This window comes from Aspergillus pseudotamarii (genome assembly GCF_009193445.1).
Source record: "Aspergillus pseudotamarii strain CBS 117625 unplaced genomic scaffold BDV38scaffold_28, whole genome shotgun sequence".
Lineage (NCBI taxonomy): Eukaryota > Fungi > Ascomycota > Eurotiomycetes > Eurotiales > Aspergillaceae > Aspergillus > Aspergillus pseudotamarii.
Window position 1 is genome coordinate 23095 of NW_022475042.1, and position 23507 is coordinate 46601.

General features: G+C 48.5%; 7 protein-coding genes across 7 annotated transcripts; 4 read left to right on the plus strand and 3 right to left on the minus strand.

Moving 5' to 3' along the window:
• Positions 1-5: 5 nt before the first annotated feature.
• Positions 6-667, plus strand: BDV38DRAFT_283091 (uncharacterized protein; the record flags this gene model as incomplete). The annotated part of the gene is made up of 3 exons (XM_032059959.1): positions 6-138; positions 206-265; positions 318-667. The coding sequence occupies 3 exons, from the start codon at positions 6-8 to the stop codon at positions 665-667; spliced, it is 543 nt and encodes a 180-aa protein (XP_031913313.1).
• Positions 668-984: 317 nt separating this feature from the next.
• On the minus strand, positions 985-2927 carry BDV38DRAFT_283092 (major facilitator superfamily domain-containing protein; the record flags this gene model as incomplete). The annotated part of the gene is made up of 8 exons (XM_032059960.1): positions 985-1203; positions 1271-1678; positions 1775-2038; positions 2094-2352; positions 2401-2525; positions 2578-2624; positions 2683-2729; positions 2782-2927. 8 exons carry the CDS (start codon positions 2925-2927, stop codon positions 985-987), a joined length of 1515 nt encoding a protein of 504 aa, XP_031913314.1.
• Positions 2928-3495: 568 nt separating this feature from the next.
• BDV38DRAFT_283093 (uncharacterized protein) lies at positions 3496-5048 on the minus strand (the record flags this gene model as incomplete). The annotated part of the gene is made up of 2 exons (XM_032059961.1): positions 3496-3918; positions 3978-5048. The coding sequence occupies 2 exons, from the start codon at positions 5046-5048 to the stop codon at positions 3496-3498; spliced, it is 1494 nt and encodes a 497-aa protein (XP_031913315.1).
• An 817-nt stretch (positions 5049-5865) lies between these two features.
• On the plus strand, positions 5866-7707 carry BDV38DRAFT_246967 (Alpha/Beta hydrolase protein). The gene is made up of 2 exons (XM_032054611.1): positions 5866-7391; positions 7464-7707. Exons 1-2 carry the CDS (start codon positions 5989-5991, stop codon positions 7693-7695), a joined length of 1635 nt encoding a protein of 544 aa, XP_031913316.1. The 5' UTR covers positions 5866-5988; the 3' UTR covers positions 7696-7707.
• A 1097-nt stretch (positions 7708-8804) lies between these two features.
• Positions 8805-17871, plus strand: BDV38DRAFT_283095 (uncharacterized protein; the record flags this gene model as incomplete). The annotated part of the gene is made up of 7 exons (XM_032059962.1): positions 8805-9956; positions 10005-10155; positions 10229-10341; positions 10399-10834; positions 10891-14480; positions 14536-15714; positions 15775-17871. The coding sequence occupies 7 exons, from the start codon at positions 8805-8807 to the stop codon at positions 17869-17871; spliced, it is 8718 nt and encodes a 2905-aa protein (XP_031913317.1).
• A 1482-nt stretch (positions 17872-19353) lies between these two features.
• On the minus strand, positions 19354-20127 carry BDV38DRAFT_283096 (uncharacterized protein; the record flags this gene model as incomplete). The annotated part of the gene is made up of 1 exon (XM_032059963.1): positions 19354-20127. One exon carries the CDS (start codon positions 20125-20127, stop codon positions 19354-19356), a length of 774 nt encoding a protein of 257 aa, XP_031913318.1.
• Positions 20128-20600: 473 nt separating this feature from the next.
• BDV38DRAFT_246974 (uncharacterized protein) lies at positions 20601-23431 on the plus strand. Its single transcript, XM_032054612.1, has one exon. The coding sequence runs from the start codon at positions 20701-20703 to the stop codon at positions 23374-23376; it is 2676 nt and encodes an 891-aa protein (XP_031913319.1). The 5' UTR covers positions 20601-20700; the 3' UTR covers positions 23377-23431.
• Positions 23432-23507: the final 76 nt, after the last annotated feature.

Below are 23507 nucleotides of genomic sequence, written 5' to 3' on the forward strand. Positions count from 1 at the left end.
AAAATATGTTGTCTTTCAAGGCACCTCTCTGGTTCTGCTCTTTGGCAGCGGTCGTTGGTACGGCCTCGGCTGCTCAGAAGTTTGGCCTTTACGCCTATGGCGAGAACGTGGGAGGACTTCCCCTTTATTACGTTGATGGTGAGAAACATTAGTTTCTATTATCCTCGTGAGATCCGTTTAAAGATATACTGAATCACACGTACAGGTAGCGCTGTCGTAAGCCCAAGGACTCCCGAGAATGGAACCGACGTCGCCCCAGTCGCCTGTAAGTCGCGCGTCTCCTGCCGCTATTCATGTCAATCTAACCAATCCTTCAGTCGACAAGGACAGCAATAATGAGCTCATCGGGAATCCAAACACAACCAGTACTGCGTCTGCGGCCGGTTTCACGGATGTATCGCTTTTCGTTCCTGGTCCGAACTCCAATGACAAGGAGATGGGCTTTACCAGCGATCCTTCTTCGAACCAAGTCACCAACAAATTTGTCTGGTATGGTAACTTTCTACTGGTTGAGAATGAGTCTGGGGAGTACACCTCCTTGTTCTCTGTCAAGAAAAGTTCGTCGCACGATGAGGACGGAAGCTATGATCTCTACTGGAACGTCACGGACTCGGATGAAGAAGTGATCACTATTTCCATGAGGTCGGTTGCGCCTTCCAATGCGTAGAGCTCTATCTACGTCGGACCAATATGTGGTCCTCTTCTAAACTGATATTTGCTGTTGTGTGTGAGGGATACTTGGACTGTCTTTCTCGCAGTATACGCTCCAAGATTTCTTCCAATTCCCTTTCTTCCTAGCCGTTCTTTTGTACTGTCCTTCTCTATCTATTACCAGCTGGATTTCTTTATGTTCAGAAATAACATTTGAGGTGTTGACACTTCTATAAATGGTCTATATATATTGGACAACGAGTTGTCTACATTGGACGTATGTGTTTTCGTGAATTATGTGCATGTACGCTTGACTTTCCTATGGGTGAAAGCCTAAACAATGTATCTAAAGCTGCGGTTCTGGATATCCGTCTCATCAGCATGGTCCAAGGCCTCGTCCGTGTGTAGATCAATTTCACGAGTTTCTTCCGGATTAATATGCACTCCCTGCTCCTTATCACGTCGCCTATTCTCCCACCCCAAGTAGACGCGAAACACGATCGCCAAGGCCACAGATATAGCATGGCAAATTACAATAGTGGTGTAGGCAGTCTATTAATAGAGCGTGCGCGTCAGCATTTCTTTTGCCTTATTGATAGCGGGCGCGATGGTCACTTACGGGATAGTATGGTGCTTCCGAGTTCTTGAAAAATTGCGGTCCTATCAGGTTTCCAACACAATAGCCTACAAAGATCAATGCAGCAACGGTCGACTTTTTGGTAAATCCAGCCGTGTTGCTTGCGTGGAGGGACAACATGAGCGGAAAAACTGGCGAGATCGCCGAAGTCAGCCAGTACCCAGCTAGCCGGGACAGCTTCTGTTCCGATGGAATCAACTTGACCATAAGGATACCTGCCAGGGCCATAGCTAATACCAAAACCATTGCAATTAAGCGGGACTTGCGAACATTCATGCAGAATACAGTGGCCAGTAAGATCACTGCCAACTGAAATGCCGAAGCGGGAAGACCCATGAGAATGGTTTGGTATTTATCGTAGCCAAAACCAGCGATCAGGAGAGATTGGAACTTCAGATTGTCAGCTTTCTGTTTGAAGCACAAGCCTCATAATTAAACACCGATAGTAGAAAAAAGGACTAAAGCCCAAGCGTGGGATATACATACGCTAGTCGTGCCCCCATTTGGAACACAGATGACGAATGAGAAAATCAGCAACCACCATGTTTTAAAATCTGTGAAAGATTCAATGAATTGGTTTCGGTCCCATTTCCTCGTTTGAGTCGTTCGTTGGAACTTTTTCGGTCGCAGGGAAGCAAATTCACGTTCAGAAGAAGAAAGGAAGTGAGCATCCGATGGAGAGTCCGGCAGGTAAAACCACAATACAATTGACCATGCCACGGTTATTAGGCCAAAAATAAGGAATAGTATCTACGCACTTGGTAAGTTCATTTATGGACAGATGCGGGCGGAAGGGTAGGCAAACCTTCCATGGTGGGAAGTGGTCGTGATAATGCGCAATACCGTAAGCAATCAGCGACCCGATGATGCTGAAACTGGCATTTCCTGCGAACCAAAATGTGTGGCGAGAAACGTGCTCCTGTGGTGTGTACCACATTCCAGTTATCAATGAGAAACCTGGGCTGATAGCGCTCTCAAACACGCCCAGGAAGGTTCGCAAGACCATGAGCCCGGCGTAATTTTGAGCAACAGCATGGAGAGTCAACATAGCGCCCCAGAGGAAACTAGACTTTCTTAGCGAGATCAAATTATCATCGAAAAGCTCAACCTACATGAGTAAGCTAAGATATTTTCCCAGAGGGAACTTGACAAATCCAAGAGAAATCGGGTACGAAGCCGCGAGATAGCCGATGTAAAAGATACTGGATGCCCAACTATATTCTTGTCCGACAAGGTTCTATCGGTAGTCAGTATAGATGCCAACCTCCCGGGGACTAGTGATAAGATACCAGATCATCCTTCAATCCAAGGATCGCACTGTAGGATAGACTCGTCTCTGTGGGTATTATAAGCATCGGACGCCACCTTAATCGAGCGGATGATGTTATACTGACTGTCCAGGAACTGGAGGCCGTAACTAATGATCAGGAGTGGCATCAAACTAATGCTGTGAGTGAGGTAAGTCCACCATAAATATCGTCAAGTTAACTCACTGTAGATCGATCTTCCTTACCAGTCTCTTTTCCTCCTCCGGGCCAAGGATGTCTACCGATCCACGCTCTTTCTGTCCGTCGACAATGTCTGGGGGCACGATACATTTTGCTTCCTGGTCAATGGAAGACCGCGGCATTTCTGCCATGACAGGCAACAACAGCGGTTTGCGGTTGAGTGCAGAAACAAACTCGATGCCAAGATAGGCGAGACGGGAGAGTCAAGTTACCGGGTCGGGCATCCCGAATTTATACAGAAGAGTCGACAAGAATAGATACATTGAATTAAGTTGTTGGATAAGAAACGGCAGACGAAAGTACTCGGTTGAAGCGTGGCCATTACGTAGGTCCCGTCAATTGATAGCCCCTTGCCTTCGGTGTGGAGATGATACCCTACCTACACCGGAAGTCAGGACGACATGATTGGCTTGTTTAGTCGACGGGAGAGGGCCGAGGTCGGGGCGAAGCGTGAGTGGCGGACTCCCGCCTCCGGCTTTTAAAGCACCGTCTCCACCCCCGCAAATCGCGGTCAAAACCCCAGCTTGTTGACCTTCACCCCAAAGAGATAGTAGGCCTCTCGTGACAGACTATCGGGTGTCAATCGAACAGCGTTGACCAACCGTATGAAGGAGATGTTCATTGAGGACGCCAAGGCTACAGGGATGCCAGGAGAAAGAGGAAGAAAAAAAAAATGCAAATTGCTGCAGCTAAACAGTCTTATCGCGGCTCACCACCAACTATTTGTCGGAGGTTGTGCATGGTTACTGGAGCATGTCTCGTTGCTTCCTCGACGAGTTGGAAAACTCTCTTGAGTGCGGGGTCTGAAAGATGGGTTATGATCCACTCTCGATGCACAGGATCGCGTGTCTCGACCCCCCAAATGAACAGAGACCATTGAAACCTTTCCAGCAATTGGATGGGCCCAATGGACACTGCATTATATGCAGCAGTAACCAATGAGCCGAGAGCGCAGGTGACCTCTTCAGGAATAGGGTCAGTGCCGAAGGCCGATTCGCAGCTCCGATGCAGGTATATTTGCAGAGCATAGAAAAAAGTCACAGTAACGCACTCCATTAAAGACGCACGATAAGTGTTCGGTGATTCGCTATTTGTGACCAGCGAAAAGAGACAAGCGTATTCCTATTTTGGATCAGTCAAATCCTACGACACTTAAAAATTGCATTTGCGACCTTATGTACCTTTTTCAGCTCATTTAGGTGCTGTTTTAACCGTCGTTCGTTACCATGCCGATGTAGCCCCCCAGTTTGGCTGTGGATATTGATTTCATGGTGGATACTAATGAGCATGAAATAAAGCTCTAATATCGCCGCTTCGTGAACCTCCGGCAAGCTGCCACTGGTAATCCTGTTCTCTTCGGGGAACAAAAGAAATACGGTCCGCGAGAGCCTCCATATTTTACGCATCTTAAAGTAGTCCTCATTAACAAATGTAGCGAAGGAGCCACCACATCCGAAGAAGGAGCAGAAACCGTCGCGATCGTAGACATACGTGAAAATTCGCGCGAGAAGGACTTGATCTGGAATTAACAGTCCAGCAGTGAAAGTCTCCGGGAAGAGATTCACGTCATCATTAGTGCAGAGCTCATCCACCTTATAAGTCCGCACATATTCCACTACTGTTCGACTCAGTTCTCCCAACTTTTGTGGGGCTGGTTTGTCGCGTCGCATCCAGAACATGTACATATACAAAAAAGAGAGCATCATGTTAACATGGTCAGTTGGCCCTCGCGGAGTTGAAGCATACCGGAGCAACTTTGTACCTTGATGGAAGTGCAGGCAAGACTTTTGGGGTAGAACAAGCCCATTATCATAGTATAGTGACAGTTCACTATGAGCGACGGCGAGGAGGAAGTGAAGCGCCATTTGCTTGTCGACAACATAATCAACGAAAAGAGATTGGGCTGAGTGGGCGGGGTCACGCGTTGACTTCAATGGCCCAAAAACAGTTCGATGAAAAGACAATGCCTGCATATCATCGACATCATGTGTTGGGATGTTTCGCATGCAATTCATAAACAGCAGGGGTATTGGGTCCAACAAGCTGTTTGGGTGGTATTCATGTAGCACGTGGTATTCTTCCTGGATACCAGCTTGGAGCCCCAGCCTAGTCACCGGAAGACTTGGTGTGGACTCTTCATCAACTTGTTGTTCTGGTGTAGGTAACGATATAATAGGCGAAGCGCTTCCCACTAGTCCAATGATGCAAGAGTCTGTGGAGTTGAAAGACGACAGAGACGACGAAGTACCCATTTCTGGTACGAATACCTGTTCTCTAGCGTGTCCCTTAGTACCTCTTGCATCATATTTGTCTTCGTTTAATATCTGTGAATACAGCCCACCGCTTCCCTTGGAGGACGGACTAATGCTGGACATCTCCCCTGGCAGGCAAGGTAACTTAGAGTTTGGCAAGATTGGTGGAGGAGTCCATGACTCGCTGTTCCTATGTTTTATTGGCCTCAAACCCCTCCGTCTCGAAGACAAAGGAGGTCGCGGGGGTGCCCATTCGCACACCAAGTGAAGACGCACACAACGTCCGCAAATAGGACGCTCCTCGTCACACTTAACCCTTTTACCAACACAGGTACGGCAGCCTCAATATCAGATTCATGTCAGTATTGATCTCCGTCGCGGATAAGTCCTGGTTAAACCCACCATCTTTCGAGCGTTTGCCGCGCTCTACGCGTTTCCGACGGGGCCGAACAGCATCACCCTGATCCATTGCACCTAGGAAGACCCTGTACTCTGCATGCTGGTATTTTTTGACTTTCGTTGAAGTTCTTATCGTTATCAGGTGGGGAAGATAAGGAGTGACTCGCCAAGCAGGTGTTTGGTATCAATCATCAAAACCTGCCCTCCACATTTTTACCTCCCCCGTGCCGGTCGATTAAACGGGCCAATCATATTGCTCCCTCGTCACGTATTGCACCTGACCGGGGCAGCGCAACGAGTCGCGAGACCCATTGCGAATTCCTAATTCAATGAATAACTACTTTTATTTTTCCTTATTTTTCTTAACTTCTGAGGATTTTAACTTCTTATATATAGTCTTTCTGTCAATTTGTTTAACGTCTGTTGTGCCTCAATATTAAAGTTCCATCATTGTTCTACTCATAGTGTAGTAAGAATATATATTGTGATCCTCCCATTCATCACCCTCAAAAACAACGTCAAAGGCCAAAAGAAAAGCAAAATGGGAAACGTACTTTCTGGTTACCAATCAGCTGAATGCGAAGTAGAATTAGCCAATAATGTTGGGAAAATTCGCGGCCTCCAATTTGACAACAAATCTCGACGATACGTTGACATTCCATACGCTCTACCACCGACGGGTGAGTATCGATGGCGAAAACCACGACCATTGCCAGAATCTTTCTCATACTCGTCTCCGGACGGTACCCCACACGATGCGACAAAGTTCGGAAAAGTCTGCTTACAATCCAGCTACTCCGCCTCGGTGAAGAAACAACTTCCGCAACATATCTTTGGGGAGGACTGTTTGCGCCTGAATATCTGGACACCGGTCGAAAAGTCCAACGAGACGAACCCGAAATGGCCGGTGATGATCTGGTTCCATGGCGGCTGGTTCCAGATCGGTGACCCCAGTCAGGAAGAGTCGATGGATCCGACCGAACTTATCTCTACGGGTCAGTTGAATGCTGTATTTGTCGCAGTGGGTTACCGTCTCAATGTGTTCGGATTTCTGGCTGGTGAAGCATTGAGAGAGGAATCCGGTGGACAAGAGGTGGGCAATTACGGCCTTTGGGACCAGCGACTGGCAATGGAGTGGGTCTATAACAATATCTCGGCCTTCGGCGGGGATCCTGAGAATATTACCTTGTCGGGACGCAGCGCGGGCGCCTACGCCGTTCAGGTGCAAACGCTGTACGATTTTCGGGGATCGATGGACGAGTCTGCCCGGAATCATTTTCGACGACTAGTGATGTATTCTAACGCGATTCCAACTCAACCAAAAACCCCGGAAGACTGTCAACCTCAGTTTGATGAACTATGTGAATATTTTAAGATATCACCAGACACATCAGGGCCTGAAAAGCTTCAGAGACTGCGCCAGATTGATGCTGAGCAGTTGTGTGATGCGGTTATGAAACTGAAGCATCACACGTTTCGACCCGTGACTGATGGTGTTTTCATCCACCCTGGCATTTTCAAATACTATCGGGATGGGTCGTTTGCAAATGAGTTTAAGAGACGTCAGCTGCGTTTATTAATCGGAGAAGTTCTAAACGAGGAAACATTATATGCCGTGACTAATGGTCCACAGGCCAACAAAGCGTCGCTAGAGTTACAGGTTTCCAATTATTATTCCCCATCGACGACATCTCGATTGTTGCAGCATTACCCTCTTCCTGACTCTGACCGAAAACAGGATTGGGAAGCTGTGTTTGGACGAATCATCTCCGATGGTCAGGTCCGAGCTCCGTCGCGGTTCTTGGTTCATAACTTACTACAACATGGGGTGGATATTAAAGATGTGTGGCGGTACCTTATTGCATACCGCATGTCGTTCATTACCGAAAAAGTAGCCCCTGCTGCATTCGGAGTGAGCCACGCGATGGATAAACCAATATGGAAGTGAGTATGAGACTTGGAAGATCCCTCGGTCTTCCTTCTTAAACGAATAACTTTCTAACGTTTTCTATTTAGTTACTCTGTGATGCATGGCCCGAACCCTGCCGAGCGACAGTTGATGGATACTTGGATTGGCGACTTGGTGGCCTTCGTCAACGGAGACAATGACTATTCCTACGGAACGAAGGAATGTGATGAGTATAAGGTCATGACGCCGGATGGCAGTATTGAGATCCAGAAGGATCCACGCTGGGGTGAACTGCTGAAGTTGATGGATGTATTTTCTGGCTTTTCTTGTGAGAATTAGGTTACCTTTGTGTCTAGCCACTAATACAGTGTATATCGTGATGTCTTCTCTCCAAGTTGTGTTTAAAATGTTGGTAGTAACTATTCATTTGCTAATACATATTACGAAGTGCTCCGCGTGTCTAGATTGGTATAGGTCCTCGGCCATCAAATATAAGGTGCATGTACTGAATCTCGCACATTGAAGACAACAGCCTCAGCTTAGAGTGATATCACATATTAAAATAATCATATACCAAGGGAGGTCCGGATATGTCTACTATGCTAGGCGGAACAAGACAAGTGACCTCGAAAACACCACCGAGCACCATGTATACTGAGTAGCCTTGCCCGCTTTGTCAGAGCAACGTGTAGGCTGGTTCCATAATTTTCAGATAAATATTAATGTATCCGGTCCCAATGCCTTTGTTACTCAATGACCAGGTATAGTTGTGTGCAATGTAGTACCTGTGTTCGTGTCACGACAGCAGTATATCCTGTCGGTAGAAAGTAGCCGTACGTGAAGGTCAAAATATCCCGACGTAGCCACCGGCACTTAACGCAAGATAACCGGGGATTGAAGGGCTTGTCGGGAAATTAAACATATACGAGAACCTCGAAAGCTAAGTTCTGGCTATTGTAGCTAGGCTGGCCTAGCGAAAGAGGATAATAAGTAGAATGTAGATGCCCTGGAAGACCGACATAATACCCTGGTCTATACAGGAGTTGCGCTTCTTGCACAGCCTATCTATAAGGCATGACATGTAGATCAGATGTGTGGATTTTATGAATGAAAGAGCACATTGCGGGTTGTAGCATGAGGGATACAAGAAAGCGGCTGTAGAGGTAGGCGGAACGACCACCGAGAACCAACCATAATAAATGTAGGCATCCACGCATACAGAATATACCGCATGTCTACTAACATGTACGACGTGATGGGGCTGAAGAGAGGTTATATCAAAAATGCTCATTTGAACTGTATAACTAACGTACCTATAGCCTACTAGTTAAAGGAATATACCCCTCTTTGTTATAGCTTCCCCCCTCATACGGCTGTTCCATCTCAGCAGCCGCTGATAACCCATCTCCAGAAAAGTCGGCCTTGTTTCTCTGAATATTTCTGCAAGCATGGAACAATGCTGCAGCAATGTAGCATTTCCAGAAGTCGCGGAAGTTAAAGATCCCAGCTCAGTCCACAGGCCGACTCCAGTCTGGTTGAATAGGGACAGAGTGACAGAGTACGTTGTCGACAATGTCAGGGAGGACCCGGTCCCCTTCCCTATCGCCATTGTGGGGATGGGGATGAGACTTCCTGGTGGAGTAAGATCGGGAAGTGAATTCTGGGACTTTCTTGTCAACAAGCGCGATGGCCTATGTAGGGTCCCTGAAACGAGGTACAACGTTGATGCATTCTACGACGAGGCACGCGAAGGTGCTGTCCGGACCAAACATGGCTACTTCTTAGAGCAGGATATTGCGGAACTAGATGTCGGGTTCTTCGGTATAAGTAAAGTTGAAGCAGAGAAACTCGATCCCCAACAGAGGCTACTGCTGGAAGTAGTCTGGGAATGCATGGAAAATGCCGGCCAGACGAACTGGCAGGGTACGAATATTGGATGCTTCGTTGGCGTCTTCGGGGAAGATTGGCTGGATCTCTTGAGTAAGGACACACAGCAACACGATAGATATCGGGTCATGAGCGCTGGTGATTTTGCGTTGTCGAACCGACTTTCATACGAATACGATTTGACAGGGCCCAGTGTCACAGTCCGAACAGGTTGTTCGTCGTCCATGGTTGGCTTACACGAAGCGTGCCAGGCAATTTACACCGGGGAATGCTCATCTGCGATTGTTGCCGGAACAAGCCTTATCATGAGCCCGACCATGACGACAACAATGTCAGAGAACTTGGTTCTCTCGTCGAGCGGAATCTGCAGAACATTTGATGCTGCAGCTGATGGGTACGGAAGAGGCGAAGCAGTTAATGCAGTCTATATCAAGCCATTGGATAATGCACTAGCCAATGCCGACCCAATACGTGCCATTATCCGGTCAACAGCGGTCAACTGTGACGGCAGAACACCTACCATTACCACACCCGGTTCCAAAGCACAAGAGAGGTTGGTTAGACGAGCGTATAAAAAGGCCCACATCGAAGGTGATGATATTCATCAGACGGCGTTTTTCGAATGCCATGGAACAGGTACCATAGCTGGAGATACTGCGGAAACAACCGGCGTGGCCAACATATTTGGCGAGAAGGGAATATATATTGGAGCCGTACGTTGTTGTTGTCGTTGTTGTTGATGATGTTTGATTGATTTGAAGACCCCGATCGTTGCTAATCCCAAGAAGGTTAAGCCCAATGTCGGTCACTCGGAAGGTGCGTCGGGAATCACGAGCATTATCAAGTGCGTCTTGGCACTAGAGAACAAGATCATTCCTCCCAACGTGCACTTCCACACACCGAATCCTAAGAGTGGGTGTTACATGTCATTCTGTGGATAGCTGACCTATGCAATATGCTCACTAATTGGCCTTTTCTTATATAGTTCCTTTCGAGAGTGCCAAGCTGCAAGTACCTGTGGAGCCAACACCGTGGCCGGCCGATCGGAAGGAGAGGATCAGCGTCAACTCATTCGGCATTGGGGGAACCAACGCTCATGTACGCATATATGTTCGGAATCAATGCAAGAGAGATGTGGCGTACTAAATCTGTCAGGTTATACTAGACTCTGCATCTTCCGTACTGCGAAAAACGAGTCCAGAAGCACCATTGGCCTCCGAGCCAGATCACCAGCTCTTGGTTCTCTCGGCAAAGGAAAAGAAATCGTTAGATGGGCAAATCGAGAGAATTTCAGAGTATATTGAAGCTAATACATCACGTTTGAAGGATTTAGCTTTCACCCTTGCGCGAAGACGAGATCACCTGCCTTATAGAGCCTTTGCAGTAACTGACAAGGATGGGTCTCTCCCGACCTTTCAAAAAGCTCAATCCACGGCTCCATGCCCAGTCTTCGTATTCACTGGCCAGGGAGCCCAGTGGCCAACGATGGGTAAGGAACTTATGTGTAAATTCCCAAAGTTCCGCGAGGATATTCACCAGATGGACAAGATCTTGACGGAGCTCAGGGAAGCGCCTCCCTGGAGTATTGAAGGTATGTTATCCCCGTTACTTTAAACTGCGGGCGTCATTCCCACTCACCAAGGCCAGAGGAACTTTCTAAAGATGAGTCGATTAGCCGCGTGGGACATGCTGAATTTGCCCAACCCCTTTGCACAGCTATTCAAATAGCTCTCGTCAATCTGCTACGGGAGTGGGGTATCGTTCCATCGGTGGTGGTGGGCCACTCAAGTGGTGAAATAGCTGCAGCATATGCTTCAGGAGCAATACCTGCTCGTGTGGCTATTATCCTGTCCTACTGCCGCGGCCAAGCGATCAAGGCTTTGTCCATCAGCCATTCTGGTGCAATGGCCGCTGTTGGTATTAGCCCAGACACTGCTCGCACATTCTTGGAAGAAGGCGTGACTGTTGCATGTGAAAACAGTCCAATTAGCACCACAATATCAGGGGACAAGGAAGCCTTAGACCGTGTTCTCAACAAAATTCACAATGATGATGAGAATGTAATGTACAGGCGTCTTGCGGTGGATGTTGCCTATCATTCCCACCATATGCGGGGGACCAGACAAATTTACGAGTCACTGATATCACCACATATATGTCACAATAGCTCCATGGTTCCTCTTTATTCGAGTGTAACTTCAACGCCGATTACTGAACCAAGCAAACTTGATACCACGTATTGGTCCCAGAACTTGTCATCTCCCGTTTTGTTCAGGACCGCAGTGCAGGGTATCCTGGATAACAACGGACCCGTAAAGCTATTTCTGGAAATTGGTCCGCACTCCACTCTTGCTGGTCCCCTGAGGCAAATATTCCAAGCACAGCCTAACAAAGAAAGAGTTGCATTGTATGTTCCTACGTTGCGCAGAGGAACTGGAGAGTGGCAAAGCCTCCTGGCGACGGCCGGTCATATGTTTACGCATGGCATTCCTATTGACCTTGGCGGCATTATGCCCAATGGCGCGGCTCTACGCGACCTCCCCCCTTACACTTGGAAGCATGGTGAGAGATATTGGCATGAATCACGTTTGGCAAACCATTGGAGACTACGTCAAGAGCCTCACCATGAGCTTCTGGGCTCTAGGGTGCTTGAGTCATCTAGCGTTGAACCGTCATGGAGGAATATCCTGCAGATAGACCAGGTTCCTTGGCTTGGAGACCATAGGATTGGCAAGGATGTGGTTTTCCCCTGTGCAGGCTATGTTGCAATGGTGGGCGAAGCAATTCGGCAAATAACTGAGTCAACTGAATATTCAGTGAGGAACATGTTTATGCGCGCTGCGTTAACGCTAGAGACATCTATTGCAACGGAGATTATAACAACTCTCCGACCAGCAAGGCTTGCTGATAATATTGATTCTGTATGGTATGACTTTACAATATCTGCCTATCAAAATGCCACGTGGAAAAAGCACTGTATTGGTCAAGTGAGGCCCGCGTCGGATCGGACGTTTAAGGCAAAAGAGATCACGCCATATCCTAGATTCGTCACATCTGAGAAGTGGTACAACGCCTTAGAAAGGCGTGGGTTACAATATGGTCCCCAATTCAGAGGGCTTGAACAGATCTCGGCCAGTCCGTCAAGTTATCAAGCTGCTGCGGCGTTGCAGGATGATGAAAGCTTATACGTGAGTCACTACTCGCTCCACCCGACTATTATAGACGAGAGCCTTCAACTGCTCAGTGTGGCGGCAACCCATGGCATCCCTCGCCAAATGACCCGTTTGGCAATTCCGACGGCCATCGGAGAGCTTTATGTAGGTATTGGAAGGGGAACAATGTCGCTCGATGTGTCCTGTGACGCCTCGGGAGGCATGATGCGTGGAAATGCGGTGCTTGTCTCCAAGAATCAAGTGGTACTCTCCCTGCAGCATGGCCTTTTCTTCAGCATTCAAGATCCTGACATGGGGAGCCGCAAGCTTCCGGTAGCTGCGACAATCCACTGGGGTCCTCACATCGACTTTGTCCCTGTTGAGCAACAACTGTTTTCTTCATCAGTGAGCTTCTTGGAGGGTCGCCATAGGGTCGTCAGGCTAGGTGGCCTTTATGGCGTGGAATACTATTATCAGACGAGATCCTTACAGCCCACACAGGCACATTTGAATAAATGGTTATCCTGGATCACATCTAACTATAGATACATGCGTGACAACGCATCTGTGCTAGTGCCGGAGCTGAGTGATATCTGTTCCCTGAGCCCGGCGGAACGTGCTGCGGAGTTGGAGGGGCTTAAATCCATGCAACCACAAGATTTCGGTCATCCATTTCAAGTCCTATACAGTCGGATTCTCGGTTCAATCCACAGGCTTTTGGAGGGCCAGCTAGAACCTATTGATCTACTGATAGAGGGCGGTGCGCTCAAATCCTTTTACGAGCAATCTGCCATGATAGGATCCTGGCACGAATTTGCATCCCTACTCGGGCATTCCTATCCGCAGCTACGGGTCCTAGAAGTAGGAGGTGGTACTGGCGCAGATACTCTTATTGCCTTGAAGGGCCTCACATTGAACCACGGCAATAGGTTATATTCTACGTATACATTTACAGATATATCCCCTGGATTCCTTGTAGAAGCAAGGGAAAAGTATAAGTCTTATCCGGCCATGGAATACGCTACCCTTGATATCAGCCGCGATCCGGTTGAGCAAGGTTTCGAACCTGAAAGCTATGACCTGATTATTGCGGCGAATGTGATCCATGCAACCCCACGAATTTCGGACACGCTACGAAATATCCGTAGGTTGCTCGCGCCCGGTGGCCGTCTTCTACTGATTGAACTGACCTGCACCATCCCAATAATCGACTATATCATGGGTATCTTGCCGGGTTGGTGGCTGGGTGAGGGCGACGGGCGAGAAGAGCGGCCATATATCTCCGTGGACAAATGGCACGATAAGCTGGTAGACGCTGGATTTACAGGTGTGGAGACTTTCAGGTATGATCATGAACCCCCGTATCAACTGAATGCACATATCTTGACAAGGGTACCTGTTGCCATGTCACCCGAGAAAGGAGAGGTCTCCCTTCTTTATCGTACTGTCATTCACGACTGGGCCCGGGATCTCGCGAGAGACCTTGCAAAGGCGGGGTACTCAGTTCGCTGGTGCACACTAAAGCAAGTACCGTCACCTGGGTCAAACATAATCTCGGTGATTGACCTTGAGGGCCCCTTTTTCCATGAGCTCACGCCAGCCGACTTGGAGAGCTTCCAATCGTATGTTTCGCGTCTGGGAGATGGTCATCTACTATGGGTCACACGATTCGTTCAAATGGAGTGCGACGATCCCAGATACGCGTTAGTTCTGGGCCTAGCGCGGACTGTTCGACATGAGATTATGCCTCACTTTGCTACCATCGAAATCGACCAAGTAGACAGGGCCTCCCTCCAACCTGTGGTTCAGGTATTTGAGCGGCTTTTGTCTCAACCGGATGATCCTAGTGCGGCACCTGAATATGAATTCGCTGTCCGGGAGGGAAGTGTACACGCTCCGCGGTTCCAGTGGAATTCGTTTGAGGAACAAGTGGAGGCAGGCGAGAGCCAAGCCCCGAGAGTACTGGATGTTGAGGCTTACGCAATGCTTGGTTCCCTGACGTGGACTTGTGCAGAGATAACGCCAAATGACTTGGGGAAGGAGGAACTTGAAGTTGATATCAAATATGTTGGCCTTAACTTTAGGGTGAGAATTGCATGCCATGATACTTGACATATGGCACTCAATCTAACGTAAATAGGACCTGATGGTAGTGATGGGCCTCATGGGGGATATGGCCCAGGTCGGCTTGGAAGCTAGTGGAATTGTGCGACGAGTGGGATCTACTATCAACCAATTTTCACCCGGTGATAGAATCATGGTCTCCCAGCTTGGTCTCATGTGCACTCGAAAGGTGGTACGAGCAGAACGATGTCTTCCAATTCCGGACAATATTTCGCTGGAGGGTGCTGCCACGATACTTTGTGTCTACGGTACTGTGGTCTACTCTCTCATAAACGCCAGCGGCCTCAAGCAAGGGCAATCAGTGCTGATACATTCTGCGTGTGGTGGGGTGGGGCTTGGTGCGGTGCAGCTATGTCAGCTAATTGGAGCTGTCATCTACGCGACTGTTGGCAGTGACGAGAAGGCTCGGCATCTCATAGACAACTTCAAGATTCCCGCTGACCATATATTCGACTCTAGAAGTTCGTCTTTCGTGCAAGGCGTATTACACAAGACCGATGGTCGCGGTGTCGACTTGGTCCTCAACTCTTTGTCGGGTGACCTGCTCCATGCATCTTGGCAATGCGTTGCGAAGTTCGGCAAAATGGTCGAACTTGGGAAAAGAGACTTTCTGGGACACGGCCTTTTGGAGATGGACAGGTTCCTTGATAACCGCTCTTTTATTGGAGTTGACCTCCTCCAGGTCATTGATGGAAATGTTGGAGCTCTACACGAAATGATTGGACGTGTCATGGAATACTTTCAAGAAGGCAAGGCGGGGCCCATCAGCCCAGTTACTGTATTCGATGCTGCAAATGTAGTAAAGGCCTTCCGGTATATGCAAAGCGGACAGCACATGGGGAAGATTGTCGTCAAAATGCCAGAGCTTCCGTCGACGCTTCCAGTTGCTCGCATTCACGAGATGGTCGCATATTTCCCGGCAAACGCATCGTACCTTCTCGTCGGTGGTCTTGGAGGTCTCGGCCGTGCTGTTGCTACCTGGATGGTTGAAAAGGGAGCTAGACATCTAGTCTTCCTTTCACGTACTGGTGCAAATACCCCCGAAAGTAGCTCTTTTATAAAGACCTTAGAATGCCAGGGCTGTGATGCGACTACTGTTGTAGGGAATGTAGGAGACATTGACGACGTTCGGCGTGCCGTTTCTGCGTCGAAAACACCAATTGCAGGGGTCATCCAACTGTCAATGGTTTTAAAGGTACATATTCCAAACTGACTTCGTTAGACTACGGATTGACTGATGGCTTTTGTCCCACAGGATCAAAGTTTACACTATATGGTTCACGAAGAGTGGGTGGCCGCATTGTATCCCAAGGTTAAAGGAACATGGAACCTTCATCACGTGTTGAAGGATAAACCATTAGACTTCTTCCTTCTTATCAGTTCAATGGCAGGCATCATTGGCTGGCCCGGCCAAGCCAACTATGGCGCTGCAAATACCTTTCTGGACGCTTTTGTGAAATATCGCCAGTCACTGCACTTGCCGGCTCATGCAATTGACCTCGGCCTTATGGGGGACATTGGCTACGCGTCAGAGGCCTCGCTCGTACCGTCGTTGGAAGCGTCGCAATCAAATTCAGTACGAGTGTTAGACGAGCGGCAATTCCTTCGAGCAGTCGAGGTTGCGGTATTAGCCCAACGATTTCATTGCCCAAATCAGGTCGCTGTAGGGCTTGGAACTACGCGGGCTCTATCTTCCGCGGACTTTGCTTCAGACTGGATGAAAGAGGCGCGGTTTGGTATATGGAAGAACATAATTGCTACCATGGAACAGCCTACAGAGGGCTCCAGGGCAGATGAGCTTAGGGAGCACATGGAAGCCATCAAGAACAATCCGTCGCTGCTCGATCAACCAGAGACGGAGGAGAGAATTGTCTTTGAACTTGGAAGATTAATCGCGTCCTACACGTCGCGACCAGAAGATATCACCCTAGAGGAATTATCCGATATTCCAATTGATTCATTGATGACATTCGAGATTCGTACTTGGTTCCGCCGCCATGCTGGAATTGAGATTACGCTAGTAGAGGTCTCAAACTCAGGGACTGTCGGTGGACTGGGTAAGATCGCTGTTCAGAAGCTCCGCGACAAGCACACGCGCAAAGGTCACAAAGGCAGTGGAGGCAAAGATGATGACTCTGACGGGGCAGAGGAAGAGCCGAGTTACCATGATGACTTGACGCTTGGTCAAACAATGCGACCGATTTCTAGCAACATACCAGATTGGACCTCTGAGTCTGAAGGAAATGTCTTCTTCACTGGCGCAACTGGATTCCTTGGTGCCTTCCTACTGTCGGAACTTATCGCCTTACCGCAGGTCAAGCAGATTGCATGCTTAGTTCGGGCAAATACGTCGGACATGGGCCATACAAGGATCAGACAAACCTTCGCCAAGTACGGGCTTCCAGTAGACTTCAGATCCAAGGTTATCGCAATCCCTGGCGATGTGGCCAAGAAGAACCTCGGTCTACGACCAGAAACGTTCAGTCACTTAGCACAGTGGTCCAGTGTGATCTTTCATTTTGTAGGGTATGCTAATTACACCTTGCCATACTCCGTTCACAGGGGTCCGAATGTCCTAGGGCTTCTCGAAACCCTTCGGCTTGCCAATACCGAGCGATTGAAGCCTATCCATTATTGCTCTAGTATCTCCGCGTGTGGTATCACCGAAAACCTTATTGGCCCCGTCCCTGAGGATGTCCGACCTCGCGTCGAGTCTCAAAATGTGGCGCAAAGTATTGGCTATACGCAAAGCAAGTTTGTCGCTGAAAGTATTGTCTGGGATGCCGTTGAGAATGGTTTCCCTATCGCCATATACCGGCCATCAATTGTTACTGGCCACAGCCGCACAGGCGCGTGTAAGAAGGAGGATATTATAAACAGACTCATGGCTAACAGTATTCGGCTTGGGTGTTATCCTCATCCACCACAGCAGAGGTTTCATTGTATACCGGTAGACTTTGCTTGTTCAGCGATATCCCGGATCTCATTAAATAGAGCTAGCCTCGGCCATGCTTTCAATATCACTCAGCCAGATCAAGACAAGGTCTTAACCCTTGGGGAGGTCTATAATATCTTGAGCGAGTATTCCCCTACTCCTCTCATTTCCATACCTACCGCCGAATGGATGAAAAGATTTACCAAACATCGAGATTCACAAATTCAAGTATCCAGTTCTATTCTAGCAGAGAGACTAGTCGATCACAGGATTTGGTGGGACGATTGGGAGTATATGGCTGCTTATGGCACGGAAAACCTCCGCCAAGCGATGGCCGATCATCCGGACATCATCGTACTCAAGCCCGTCCCTGAGTTGCTCAAGGTGTATTACGACTTTTGGTCCAGAGTTGATTGATAGTACTTCTATAAGAGAGGGGTGGGTTGTCGAACGATCCGATCATAACTCTAAGAGAGCTATCTCTCGGGAAGCTCCCTGCTTACTCGCCTACGTCTTGCGCAGGTGAATCTGCTGGTCCTAATGTCTATTCAAGTCAAGAACTGGTTCCGGTGAGCTATCGCTGTTGACGTATCTCTCGCGTTAGTCAACAAAGCACAGACGACGGGGAAGTTAGGTCGATCTATCACCATAAGACCCAAAGCCAACTGAAAACCAAGCCAGAAGCAGCCTAAAGAGAGGAGATGGGAATCCCGCAGAATACACCATTTTGCACGACGGACGGCGATGGGTATGGGACGGAGCACATAATCTTTGGAATCCCGTATATAGAGACAGCACTAAACAAAAGCACTATGAGGTTAGTTTTCGAACTGTCAATATCCTAGAGAATGGTCGCGTTTTGTTACCTCCTACGTATAGAAGTAATTTACACAATTCTCCTTCGACCATAATTCTATACGTCATTCTTGTACATATCGTTGCAGGTTCTCCGGTTATACCTTTGCACTGTTACTACTTCGTGAAATTAGTTACACTTACAGGATTCCCATTCTCCCTCAGCGAAGTGCACTTTCGCGGCAATTGAGATTACCTAGTGCCTGATTCAGGTCCGTCTAGCATGGACATACCCATACTGTATACGGTGCCACCATCACTTTGATGCCAGTCGAACTACTTCAGTGGGAGCCAGGTATCCAGTCCTTTCATCTACACCTCAATCCCGAACTTTTCTCGTCTCTCACCGCCAGTGGACAAGTATTTACCGTGATATTGCAGATATTTTACTGCATACTTTACCAGACTACTAGTACATCATGTACTCCATTGGTTACAGTGGGTCCATTAGACTCGTAAGCATTGGAGCTTAAATAGCTTCCAAGCCTCGTGGAGCATGAGGGAGCATATAGTTGTCTTTATGTTTCATCGACGATAGTTTAGGTATAATCCAAGCCACTCAATTAATTCAAAGACTCAAATCTCTAATGATAGAAAGAAAGTAGACCGGTGTCGTCCACGTCAGCCAGCAAATCGTCCAAATATACCCAAAGAGCGGAATACATGACTTGAAACGAGAATATTCGTAGACGTTCAGTCCAACCACAGGAGTGAACAGGTATTGTGCAGCATCTTCAATGAATATCCCCAGGGTCTGAACACAAAAGAACCACATCACATGATAGTATCTAGGTTCCAGTTCACCCGATAAATGCCCTACCACATGTCACAGCCCAGAAAGAAAAAATGGTAGACCAATCTTGCAGTATCGATTTGCTATGTGAGAGCGAGTTAGGATTCCTGGCATGCATTCAACCAGGTAGTGGCTTGTAGCTGTGAGTGGATTCCGAAATAGTTGCTGCCAGAATGTTCTGCGATGTCAGAGGTGTAAGCTAGGCTAGAAGTAAATGATGTAGATGTCATGCTAACTTGTCTCGAGTACACTCACCCCCAGAATCCACGAACACTGTTTATTGCCGTGAGGGGACCGAAAAGTGGTGGGAGATACATTTCCGGGTAGTTGAAGAGTAAAATAGTCGCCATGCAAACTGTGGCATAGAGAATCTGCAAGTGGAGGTAGGCAACAGCCCAGAAACCAAGGCTTAATGCAGCCCGTGAGGCTGTTCTCGTGATGGTCGTGTCTTCAAGTCGAATATAGGGGATGCCGTCTCGGAGAGTCAAGTGGGGTATGTCCATCACATATGTCGCTCCTATGAAATAGACGTATGGGATCCCCAAAAGACAGGTCCATATTGACCACGGAAGGAGGTTCGATTTTCTTGGGACGAGCAGGGCGTTGGAATGGCCAAACGTAGGCAGGTTTCTACATTGGAACTGGTTTCCCACGTCTCTCGTATCAAGAAGCAGCTTCAGCCCCTGCCTAAATGGGTGAGGCATGCTATGATCCGTTTCGCCCTCTGCGTGAGGTACGTGACCATTCTGCGGAGAAGTGCGGAGATATAGGATTTCCACACCTCGTAGGGCGAGAAAAGATAGGACTGTACCAAAGACAGGCTCGTATCCAGGGATAGCAGTAACCCCTCTGTAGTAGGCTGCTCCGCCGGCGCTCGCGGTCAAACCACAAAGGGCCACGAGCCGAACGTACCGCCTGTATGGGAGAATCACGGCGTAACTAGTTACGATCCACGAGGAGATGGTCAGGGCGGATATGACCAACACGTCTTGCCGGAGGCAGATAGTTCTTAGTAGTCCCAGCATTCCGGGCTATGTTTCCGCTTATGAGAAGAGAGAACTTTTCACATCAAAGGGCTACAAAGGTCGCCCGTTTCTGTTGGGCTAGTCGACTAGATATGCAACTTCATGGGAACACGAGAGGTCATATGAAGTAACAGACAATGTTGATACTTCCCTGATCTGTCATGGGGATTGGATGGTCACGGAACACGTCTACGTACATTGTAGCACCCCAAAGCGTGGATACGGTGTATATGTGTATGGATACTGGGCGCCTAGTCTATGCCATTCTTGCGGCGATAATCTCCGACAAAGGTCGCAGGCATCTTTCTCTCACCAATATTAGTCCATTCCCAGGGACGGAGCGATTAACTTCATTCCTCCGTTCCGAGATTCCTGACTGGGCAAAATGCAAGGGATCAGGCCGATCATATCAGGCAGCCGTCGCTGCCTAAGCCCACCCACGATGTATTAAAAACGACGAAGAAAGATATGGATTTCAGCGAAGAACATTTCATTCATTACTAGCAATTATTTAGTCATTTAGTTACTTAGGACTTGCTCCATTTCTCAATTTCATCCAAGCCTATCCCCACAATGGCCACAACAGGCTCAACATTCTCCAAAACCCTCCAATCGCTCACCCAAAGCAAGATCCGCGAACTAGAGAAACAACGCATAGCGTTTGAATCCCAAAAATCCCAAATCCTCACCTCGGCGGCTCAACAACCAGACCCCCGAGACAGAGTAGCATGTATTCTGCACGGCCTAAAAGCGCTCCGCTCTGAGAACGACAACTTAAAGGATAACAAAATAGCCAACATCGAACGATGGCTAGACCAGGCGCGGTATGACTCTTCCATTCCGCAGGAGAAGCTCGAGTCGTTCCAGGAACATCTCATTGCCACGCTGGATGCTCAGAGTAGGAGGCTGAATATTGCGGATTTGTATTCTCGGCTTCTAACGGAGTGGATGGAGCCTTCGTCTCGGTCGGATCAGATTCCTGATGAGGAGGAGGAGGAGGATTATTTGGTGGTCGAGGAGCGACAGAAGCAAAGGTTGCAGCAATTGTGTGATCAGTTTGAGAGGGTGGTGTTTACTCCTTTGGAGACTGATGAAGATGAGATTCATGCGTTTATTCATGGTCTCTTTCCCACTGAGGATAGCAGAATTGCTCTGGGTTATCTCCGGAAGAAGGTTAGACATGAATGCTCTGAGCTCTGGTATAAAACGGACCCGTTTAACATTTATTCTATCCGGTCCTGTATCCGCGGACTCCTGACGGAGGACCTTCTCAGCGAAGAAAAACAAGGGATACTCAAATACTGTCTGGAAAATACTGTTGCATTGACTGAAATTGCGGACGTTCTGAACATGCGATATGCAGACCTCAAGAACTGGGACTGGCATGCTGAAGACGGGATCCCGGTTTTACCTCGCCAGCAATTGAACGGCAAATACCGGATCTGGATCGATGATGACGTTCTTCAGACTATTTTCGCTCAATACATTGCTGTCCGGTTGTGCTCGATAATTAAAACCATATTGAAAGAGTTTATCGAGAAGAAATCGGTCTGGAATTGGCATCCAAGCCCACAAATGACGGAGCGGGACAGCCTGCGTCGACAGTTCTACCTAAGCGATTATGACATAAGAAGTAGTATCGAAACGAGGCGGAAGAATGACTATCTGGAGTCTGATTTCCTGTTCCACATGCCTCTGACTGAGTCATCCTTATCGGAACGGGGCATGCTGTACGATGACGAGAACAACGAGGACGGCGCAGATAGAGGCATCGATGGACCGTCGAACATCAAACAGCAGCTGCTGCGGAAGGTCGCATCTCAGGTCCTGCTTGAACGTCAAATCAATGGACAGGCGGCGGTGGTCCAGTCGGACATGAAATGGTACGCCACTGCACTGCCGCACAGTACTATCCTCGCCGTTATGAAGTTTTTCGGCTTCCCGGAAGAATGGCTCGCTTTCTTTCAAAAGTACCTCGCAGCACCACTGAACTTGGATCATTCCGCCGAAGGACGGATGCAGACTGGCCCTCGTATTCGCAGGCGAGGTGTTCCCATTTCACACGCGATGGAGAAGTTGACCGGAGAGCTGGTGCTCTTCCCTATGGATTTGGCCGTCAACAGAGAAACAGGCCTGCTCCTTTACCGCATCCACGATGACCTGTGGCTCTGTGGCAAGCCAGACAAATGTGCCAGGGCATGGGAAGTTATGCAAGAGTATGCGAAAGTCACCGGGCTAGAGTTCAACCGGGGTAAAACAGGTTCAGTCTACCTCGCGGACACCCCGGATGCCGAGATCGCAGGTCGCCTCCCACCAGGCCCGGTCACATTCGGATTCCTAACACTCAACGCAAAATCAGAAACCTGGGAGATCGACCAATCGCAGGTTGACGCACACGTTACCCAGCTCCAGAACCAGCTCAGTCGATGTGGCAGTGTGATCTCCTGGGTCCGGACGTGGAACAGCTGCATCGGACGGTTCTTCAAGAACACGTTCGGTCAGCCTGCGCACTGCTTCGGGCGTGCACATATGGACGCCATCCTCTCCACATACGAGAAGATGCAAAACACCCTGTTCAATGCAGAAGATGAGCAGGGTGGCAACATGGTAACAGAGCATCTACGAAGAAAGATACAATCACAATTCGGGGTCTCCGACATCCCAGACGCATTTTTCTTCCTCCCCGCCGAGCTTGGTGGCTTAGGCCTGCGCAACCCCTTCATCTCTGTTCTTCTGATGCGGGATTCAGTGGACCTATCCCCGATTGAGCGTATCGAACGCTTCAAAAAAGGAGAACATGGAAGGTACGCCTTCGCAAAAAAGACCTTCGACGAAATGTCCGAGAAAACACGTCGCCGTCGCGCCGAAACCGTCAACCCCAAGCCCAAGTCAGGAGAACCCTTAGTTATCACCGAGGCGGAGATGCACACCTTCATGACTTTCGAGGAGTTTACCCGATATCGGGAATCCCGAAGCAAGAACCTGCAACTTTTATACGAGGACCTGATGACGGTCCCGTATACAAAGACTATCCAAGGAACACAAGACTGCCGCGATGCTCTTAATGCAGTCTCTGGACAGTTCCATCTGTCTGACCAAAATCCCGAAATGAAATGGATTCTGCAGCTTTATTCGGACGACGTGCTCAAGCGGTTTGGGGGGATAACCCTTGTGGAGAAGCGGTTTTTGCCTGTTGGTATTTTGGCGATGATGAAGGAGAAGAGGGTGAAGTGGAATATGGTTTTGTAGGTTTGCTCTTTCGATGGGATTTAATGCATACTTCTACCTGAATAGTAGTTTAAAAGTCACTCAATGGATTTTTGACACCTTTTCAGTTTTACGAGACTTACGACTCCTAGCCCTTAGCTGATCTCAATTCA

Coding starts and splice junctions, on each gene's coding strand:
- BDV38DRAFT_246967 (XM_032054611.1), top strand. CDS start 5,989: ATGGGAAACGTACTTTCTGGTTACCAATCAGCTGAATGCGAAGTAGAA. Junction 7,392..7,463: donor ATGGATAAACCAATATGGAA/GTGAGTATGAGA, acceptor TTTTCTATTTAG/TTACTCTGTGATGCATGGCC.
- BDV38DRAFT_246974 (XM_032054612.1), top strand. CDS start 20,701: ATGGCCACAACAGGCTCAACATTCTCCAAAACCCTCCAATCGCTCACC.